Source organism: Oryx dammah, unplaced genomic scaffold (assembly GCF_014754425.2).
Source record: "Oryx dammah isolate SB20612 unplaced genomic scaffold, SCBI_Odam_1.1 HiC_scaffold_20, whole genome shotgun sequence".
NCBI classification, from domain to species: Eukaryota; Metazoa; Chordata; class Mammalia; order Artiodactyla; family Bovidae; genus Oryx; species Oryx dammah.
In genome coordinates, this window is record NW_024070204.1 from 61,229,154 (window position 1) to 61,238,406 (window position 9,253).

Here is a 9,253-nt window from a genome sequence, read left to right on the forward strand (position 1 = left end):
CACTGCAAGACTTTTCCTTTGAAAAGATATCTAAAAAATTCAGATTTCCTTTTTGTCTCCTTTATAACTCCTCTGATGGGCTTAAAAGGTGTTTATGAATTTTTATTTTCAGTAAAGCATGGTCACATTGAGAATCAAATTTATTTATTTTTTTAAATTGTTTTTGGCTGAGTGGCTTGTGGGATCTAAATTCCCCGAACAGGGATCAAACCTGTGCCCTCCACAGTGAAAGTGCAAAGTCCTAACTACTGGACTGCAGGTAATTCCCAAGACTTATTTTTTTCCAATAAAAATAGAAACTAGTCTTTGGAATAGGCAATATATTCCTGGGGTTCAAACATTCAAAAGTACAAGAAGTTATACAGTGAAGTATCTCTTCTACCATGGCCCCATTTACCCTAACAAGTAAATAGTGTTACTTATTTCTGACATTCTTTCAGAGATTAAAAAATGAAAACACAACCAAAAAAAAAACCCTGACATTAAAGCTAATACAAATACACAAAGTACATTTTTTTTTTAATCTTTTCAAAAACTTAGTGGTAGCATAGTATACTTGCTGTTTTGCAAGTTTTTGTCTTATATCCTCATATCTTTACATAAAGGCCTTCTTTATTCTTTTTATAGTTGCATACTGTTCTGTTGTATGGATGAATTACAGTTTATATTATCTGTGCCCTGCTGATGACTCTATATGTTGTTTTTACAGGCAGTGCTTAGAAGCTTATACCTCTGGCCCTTTCACCTTTGTGCAGTGTATTTGTAGGTTAAGTTTCAAACATGAAATTGCTAGCCCAAAGGATATATTTGTATGTGAGTGTGTGTACATTTATATACATTTGTGATTTTAATAGATACTTCCAAAATGCTCTTCCTAGGAGTTATTCTAGTTTATATTTCCACTAACAACATAAGAAATGTCTCCCTTACCAACAGTGTTACAAACTTGGATGTTTGCCAGTCTTGATAAATTGTAAAATAAAATAGTGTCTCAGTATGATATATCTACCTCCTCCTCTTTGACCAGGCGTGTGTAATTCTATTATTTTTTTTCCCCTTCAGTTGCTTATTTAAAAATTTTCTGTACCTAACAAAATGTAAAAAGAATGGAATAATGAACATTTGTATATGATTCCCCTTAGCGTCTCTGATTCTTAATATCTTTTCACATTTGTGCTTACTTGCTCTACTTTTAATTGGTATTCAATACGTTTCTCATGGGGAGTGAAATTGAGCATCTCTTCACATTTCAAACCTATCTTTATTTTTATTTTTTTTTGTGAGTTCATACCCTTTGTCCAGTTTTCTGATGAGTTATTATTGGTGTTATTTTGTAGGAGGCCTTTACATTTTAGAGAGGTTATTCTTGTAATATGAGTTGTAAAACATGCCTTGGTTTGTAGTTTGACTTACAACATATCTTTTGGCCATGTAAAAGCTTTCTATTTTTATATTGTCAGATTTCTCTCTCTCTTCTTTTCTTTTTTTCTCCTTTTATGGCTCCTGATTTCCTGATTTTTTAAATCAAGTTTTAGAAAGGCTTATCCTATTTCAAATTTATAAAAGAATTGATTCATGTTTTCTCTGTGGTTTGACTTAAATCTTTGATTCATTTGGAATATATTGCAAGTACAATGCAAGGGATGAAACTTATTTCATTTTGTTCCCTAGTATTACTAGTTTTCCTGTCACCATTTAATTGAATATTTATTAAAAAGATATATTACTTTTATGTTCATTTCATTCTATTTTGAAATGCTAACTTTATTATATGCTAAAATCTTATATATTTTCAAGTTATCTGTTTTTTTTGTTTGTTTTAGTTATCTGTTGTTCATGTATTAGTACCACAATATTTTAATTATCGATGCTGAGTATTATAAATATCTGATAAAACAAATTAGTAATCCTTCAATGCTCTTCTCGTTCAGTTTTCTTTGCTATTTTTATTGTAAGCTTAAAAGAGTTCTTTTCTAGCTCTAAATGAATTTTTAAAGAATTTTCCAGAATTTCTTTAATATGTCTGCATGTTGATAAAATTTGAAGGATGTTAATTTTCTAGGGAAACTGATCAAACAGAAACTATTAAACCAATGACAAGAGGACGACTCCAGAGACCTAAACCCAATTTATCAAGGGCAGTTGGGAAGAAATCAGTTCTTTCTCAAGGTAAAACAGATGCAGAGGACAAGAGTTTACATAAAGAAACTCCTGTTGACAAGGTATGGAGTAAGAGGCATAATGGAAATTAAAATTATAAAGTTTTTTTCCTAAGTAGTTGGGAATAAAAATATTTAGCTTGTAATTACAAAGTAAATGATAATAAAGCCAAGATATAAGAAATTCACACATTAATAAATTTTCTTATTAACCTCATATATTTTCTTTAGAATGTTGGATATATCATTTGGAACATCCTTAGTAGTGATAAAGCTATCTTTTGTTTACTTATATAAGATTTTTATTAAAAGTATTTTTTAAACCAGCTATAATGAAATTATACCCACAGCTCTCTTTTCTAAACACAGATATAGTCCTGTCTTTCCTTTATAGATTTTCTCTTTTTATGAAAATAAACATTTCTGTATTTTTTAGTTATAACATATATTACATTTAAAACTTTTTTCTCTGAAACTATTAATTAATACTCTCTTGGGGTTAGTTGTTTTCTTTGTTTTAGTTGACCTTTTTAATAGCTGCATCAGACGAACACTATTATTACTTTACCTGCCATTTCTCTGATACTTAGGTTGTTTCTATTTTTTTTTAACTCTAAGTAAAAGCTGTTTTGTAAATAGCAAAGAATAAATTTCTAGAGGTGGTAGGGACTACTGGGCCATAGTATTTAAAATGTATTTTTGGCTCTTGTTATGTATTAACAAACTGACAGTCAAAAAGAAAAAAGAATCTTAGGAACTCGCTGGCAGTCCAGTGGTTAGAACTCAGTGCTTTCACTGCCTGCCTGGGGAATTAAGAACCCACAAGCCATGCAGCGGCCCCCCCCCAAAATCTATTTATATTTCTATAAGCATTATGAATGTTTGTTTCATTATATCTTTGCCAGTATTATATTATTAAAAATGCTTTCTTTTTGCTAAAATAATTCTTTGAATTTTAGTCTGCTTTTTTCCTCTTATGTGAAATCTTTCCATACTTTTTATAATGTAGTTATATTATTCTCATAAGATGTTTTTAAGTTCTAGAAAATTGGGAAAATACAGACTTATGTAAAAATTAAAATAGAAATTAATTGTTTAATCCACATGCAACCAACTGTTTTAGGATATATCCTTCCAACTTTTTTTTTTACAAAATTGAGTAGTATTGTTAATTCAGTTTTGTATACTTTGGTATTTTAACATTTCATAAATATTTTTTCACATCATTAAATGTCTTTTGAAAACATGATTTTTAGTGACTTCATAATTTCATAATCTATCAGTGAGTGTAACTAAATTTATTTAACCGTTTATTCATTATTGGATATTTGTCAGTTTGTAGTGTTTGCTGTTTTGCATAATGTTCCAGTGACCGTCCTTGTACTTAAGTCGTTGTCTAAATATTTTCTTAGAGTAGCATCTAAGAAATGATATTACTGGGTCAAAGAATATGAACATTATTAAAGCTCTTGATAGATATTGGTAAGGACATATCAATTTGTGCTTCTATTAGTAATGTATGAGATTATATGTTTAAAATGTCCTCATCTGTGTTTATGATTTTAACAACTCTCTTCTAATAATTAGAAGTACAAAAAAGAGAAATTTTGTTATTTCCACATATTTATTTATTAAATGTTTTTATGTTAAGTAGATTAAATATAAAAATTAAATTTGTAGAGTCCCATGGAAAAGGATGGTATTTCTGGAATGGAAAATACAGAGAAAGGGAACCGAGAACCCGACACTGTATCTAAGTAAGTTTTTAGGAAATAGAATAAAAATAGTAACTCTTAGGAATGATTGTAATGGCTTGTTTTCTACTTCCTAATGTCTGAATTTTATTTTCAGCTAGTGTAATTAAGTCCATTTTTAATTATAGGGATTGCTGAAACATTTAATAATGCTATTTTTGCTTGGTATTACAAGCATAATAAATATGCCTAAATAAATTATGGTGTGGGTCCACTAGTTAACCAAATCTTGTTAGATAAATTAATGGTTAAGATGTATGATGATGGATAATTTTATTTATAGCAAGGGGTTTCAAAAGGGCATATTTAGGGGAATTCCCTGGTAGTCCAGTAGTTTGGGCTCTGTGCTTCCACTGCAGGGTCACACATTCAATGCCTGGTTGGGGATCTAAGATCCTACATGCTGTTCGGTGTGGCCAAAAACAAAAAAACAACAGAATATTTAATGTGGAGTGAGAACTAGGATAGGTCTTGGTCCAATATAAATCTGAACCAGTGGATTCAGGACTGTATATTTATGCCATAATCTATGTCTAATGCCCTGAAGGTGTATGTTACACAGTGGTATCCTGAGTGAGTAGTAATATTCCATACTTGTCAGGTATAGATTTTTTCCAATTTTGTGGTGAAAATTTGATTTAAAAATGCGTTTTTATTGTCATGCTTCTAGGACTGTGTCTGTTCTAGAGAGTTAAGATATTAGAGGTATGTGTATCTTTGCAGGTGTTCTTGACACTTGTGAATTATTTTGTATTTCCAAACGGTTTACTTATTTATACCTGGGAGAAGGGAGTACTGAAAATAAGTCTCTCTGTGATATACAAGTAATTATGTGACTTCAGAATAACCATTGATTTTATTCCTTTGTAATTACTCTAGTTTGAGTGAAAAAACTTGTCTGCAGGAAGATGATCAACCAAAGGCTTTCAGACCTGCACGACCAATGCGGGGCTTATTACAAAGGCCAAAACCAAATGTAGGGAAAGCTGCTGAAAGAAAAGGAACTCTTACATCACAGGGAAAACCTGGTGCCAGTATAGAAAAGAATGAAAATGAATCCTGTATCAACAGAAATGTAAGTACTCTGATGCCCTCCAGTTTTTTGTTAAACAAAACATAAGCCTCCTTTCATCTCCCATTTTAAAACATCAATATTATACAGTTATCTACACTGTTCCTTAAATTTAATGCCCGTATGTCATAGCCAGAAGCTTTGCTAATGTGAAGTCACTTAGCTCTCAGCTCTGTGGATTTTAAGCATTTATATGATGAATCATCTGCTTTTACCTTATGCATGTTTGGACTTGCCTTTTTCCCTCGTCACTCAGCAGGTATGATTACACTTCCCTTTTGAAGGGAATTACAAGATTATACTTGTCTTTCAAAAATATAGGTAGGTGTCTGAATTTTAACACTGACTTAAAATAGAATGTTAAAAGCTCCCTATATAATATTCCAACAACAAAGATTATAAATTTTAGATATTTACATAATAACTGATCTTTGTGATAAGAGTAAAAATTGGTATGGTTTGAGGTTGGAATTTCTTTTGTAGTAATTCCCAAGGTCTATAATGTGATTATAATAATCCAAAAGATTTAGAAAGACAGAACCCAAAGAATAATTTTAACAGATTACTTGCTTTCTGACTGGGAAGAAAAGAATAGGGGCTTTGAGTTGAGATAAAAGGTGTGGCTTATAAAATTTTCTATATCTTAAGAAAAAAACATTAAAAAGTGCCTCTTAGGAAATTCCCTGGTGATCCAGTGGTTAGGATTCTGTGCTTCTGCTGCTGGGGACCTGGGTAAGATCTGCTAGCTGTACAGCCCAGCCAGAAAAAAAAAAAGTGCCCCTTGAATATCATTTTACAGTTTTGAAATGTTTACCATTTTCCTTGTACTCAAATTGTACATAATTTTCAATGAAATCCTTTATAAATGGGTGTTTCATTCTAAGATGTAAAACTTAAAAAAAAAAAAATGTGTTTATTAAGACTCCTGAACAGATAGAAGATCAATCATGTGAAAATTTTGAGTGTGAAGATATTGCATCACTACCTGAAAAAAAAGACAGTTCCTTTCAAAATGTGCAGTCAGATGAGCCCAAGGCTGTTAATGAATGTCTGAGGTAAGCGTTGTCTTATTGATGATATAATATTTGAATTATATGTAAAGTTTTAGAAATTATCAAACATTTTTTAAAAACAATAACAAATCAGATAGATTTGTTATCTGTTTATCAAGTTACATAATATTTGCAAACATACATTCACCTTTCAAGGCAGTTTATCTCACTGCCTTCATGTTGATTTCTCACTTACGGGTATTTTGATGAATTTTACCCATCACAAATTAGACCTTGAGTTATTAATAACATGGATAGTTATTAATAATATCACTTGACAAGCATATTAAGTTATATGTCTATATCCAAATGTGAAAATGCTACTTACTTTAGTATTTGTTTCTTTAGGCTTAGATTGATCACACATATGTAAATCATATGTAATACTTATATGTATAAATTGATACCTTTTTACAGACAGAGTTCTCTGTATTTGTTATTTCCCCTCTGGAGGATTCCAGACTAGATCGACCAAACTATTAGTATGCTTTAAATTTTTTTTGTCCTTTTGGGAATATTCAGTGCACAAAAGTAGTGAGAACAGAATAACAGATTCCTGTGTACCTACTATCTAGTTTCAGCAGTTACTCATATTTTACCAATCTTTGTATTCACAGTCTGGCCTATTGTATACTTTATTAAAGCTATATAAATCCATTTAAATACTACCTAACCTATGAGTGAAAGCTAGGTTTCCTGAACTACTCAAAAGGTCTCTGTTAGAAGACAAAATATTCCTTTATTCCTCTCTTCTTTCTGTATTCCTTTGCTTCTTACTTCCCTCTCTGTATCCTCTCCCTATATCCCCAAGCTGCTTTGCCACAGAAATTCTGGGTAGAGCCCCTAGACATACAACTGCACTGCTGCTGCTGTGTAGTTGCTAAGTTGTGCCTGACTCTGCGACCCCATGGACTGTAGCCCACCAGGCTTCTCTGTCGATGGGATTTCCCAGGCAAAAATACTGGAGTGGGTTGCCATTTTCTTCTCTGGGGATCTTCCTGACCCAGGGACTGAATCTTCATCTCCTGCACTGGCAGGTGGATTCTTTACCACTGAGCCACCTGGGAAGGCTGAACAATTGTATTATTACATATCTCTGATACAAATATTAATTACAGCCTGACACTGTTGAAAAAAAAATTTAGGGACTGAAAAAAAGAGAAATATCCCTACAGGCAAATGCCCCAGAAAAGGGCAATAATGTAGGTGAAATGGAGACAGATATGAAAGAAATTGGGAGAGAGATTTCCCCAAGGGAGAAGATACTGGAGTTGATCGATGCCACTGAGGAAGTAGATTTAGAAGAGACTCAAAGAAGAGAAATATCTACACCAAAAGAGGCCTAGGAGATCAAAATATTAACCAGTCACTAGGTGGTTTTCATTCAGTTCTATATTTTTATTGGTTTTACCACCTGTTATTATGATAAAGCACAAAACAGAGTGTGCTGCTGCTCTTCTGGAAACTAAGGTACTTGTAGTAGATAATGACTGTTATGTGCCCAATAGCATTCAGCAGACTGCAAGATGATGTTTATTTTCTCTTTTGTTTCATTCCCAGTTTATATTACGAAACCACAAGCTTTTAGAGAAATGACTATACAGGAAATCTCAGTTTGAATTGTTTTTAAAAAGCGAGGAGGGATAGACTTAGTTTTTAGTCATAAGACTGTATCTTATTCAAATTATACCTCCATCCAGCTACTTGAGATCTTGGTTAGTTCTGGCCATATAAATGAGTTCTTTAACTCTTATCCAGGCATCTGTCTGGATAAAGGATAGTAAGGGTGAAAAGGTAGGGATAGCAGATACAAATTGATTTAACTCCAAGTAGAGAACGGAAGAGCCTTTCTTAGTAGGCATTTGCTGACACTGGTGTGGATGACGGTTAGCGAGAGACTCTTCAGGCCCGATTTGCCTTTGTTCTAATTGACCTACGGCTTCTGTGGTGGTTCAGACAGCAAAGCATCTGCCTGCGAAGCACCTGGGTTCGGTCCCTCGGTCAGAAAGATCCCCTGGAGAGGGGAATGGCTGCTCACTCCAGTCTTCTTGTCTGGAGAATTCCATGGACAGAGGAGTCTGGCGGGCTGTAGGCCATGGGGTTGCAAAGAGTTGTACACGACTGAGTGACTAACACACTTTCACTCATTGACCTTATTGATAGATTCAATTATTTTTAAAATTTACTGTAATTTCCAAGGATGGAATTTTTTTTCTCTCCTTTAATTTTAAAATTTGGCCCAAAGAGTCCTGGTGCTTCATTAATTTTTTTTGTTAATTTGAGAGTTCCTGATTTTTCAGTAGTTATTCCCTAATGATCACATCTTCAATTGACAGGTTTAAAATTTGATTGTGTGTGTGTTTTCTTTCTTTCTTTCTTTTTTTTTTTTTTTAGTATTCAGGAGGATAATAGAGGAAATAAAGATGTTCGAATTCCAAAGACTCGATTTCAGAAACCAAAGCCAAATATAGGGAGGAGAACTGGAAGAAGAGGAATTTCCTCAAAGGAAGAGGTACCAAAGGAGGTAATTGCCTCTGAGGAGATGACAGCAGCTTTGAGAGAAACGGCAGCACTGGAAACCTCACTAAGGGAGAAGGAACCTGTGGAGACTAATACTACTAAGGAAATGGAGTCAGATTTAAAAGAAATTGGAAGAAAAGACATCTCTTCCAGGGATATAACGCCAGAAATGGGTGATGTCACTGTGGAAATGGAGACAGATTTGAAAGAAACTGAAAAAAATGACATCTCTCCCAGGGAAAAAATGCCAGAAATAAGTGACGTCACTGTGGAAATGAAGACTGATTTGAAAGAAACCGAAAAAAATGACATCTCTCCCATGGAGAAGATACCAGAAATGATTGCTGTCATTGCAGAAATGGAAACAGATTTGAAAGAAACTGGAAAAAATGACATCTCTCCCAGGGAGAAAATGCCAGAAATGAGTGATGTCACTGCAGAAATGGAGACAGATTTGAAAGAAACTGAAAAATATGACATCTCTCCCAGGGAGAAAATGCCAGAAATGAGTCCTGTCATTGCAGACATGGAGACAGATTTGAAAGAAACCGGAAAAAATGACATCTCTCCCAAGGAGAGAGTACCAGAAATGATTGATGTCACTGCAGAAATGGGGACAGATTTGAAAGAAACCATAAAAAATGACATCTCTCCCAAGGAGAAAATACCAGAAATGATTGATGTCACTGCAGAAAT

General features: G+C 33.3%; 1 protein-coding gene across 1 annotated transcript in view; it reads left to right on the forward strand.

The window, feature by feature from the left end:
* Nucleotides 1-9,253, forward strand: part of BDP1 (B double prime 1, subunit of RNA polymerase III transcription initiation factor IIIB) — an 82,737-nt gene that overhangs the window by 31,248 nt on the left and 42,236 nt on the right. Inside the window, 6 exon segments of the mRNA XM_040262655.1 lie at nucleotides 2,063-2,222; nucleotides 3,840-3,916; nucleotides 4,793-4,988; nucleotides 5,907-6,040; nucleotides 8,432-9,236; nucleotides 9,238-9,253. The exon segment at nucleotides 9,238-9,253 is cut by the window's right edge and continues 896 nt beyond it. Coding sequence (XP_040118589.1) covers nucleotides 2,063-2,222; nucleotides 3,840-3,916; nucleotides 4,793-4,988; nucleotides 5,907-6,040; nucleotides 8,432-9,236; nucleotides 9,238-9,253 — 1,388 coding nt within the window.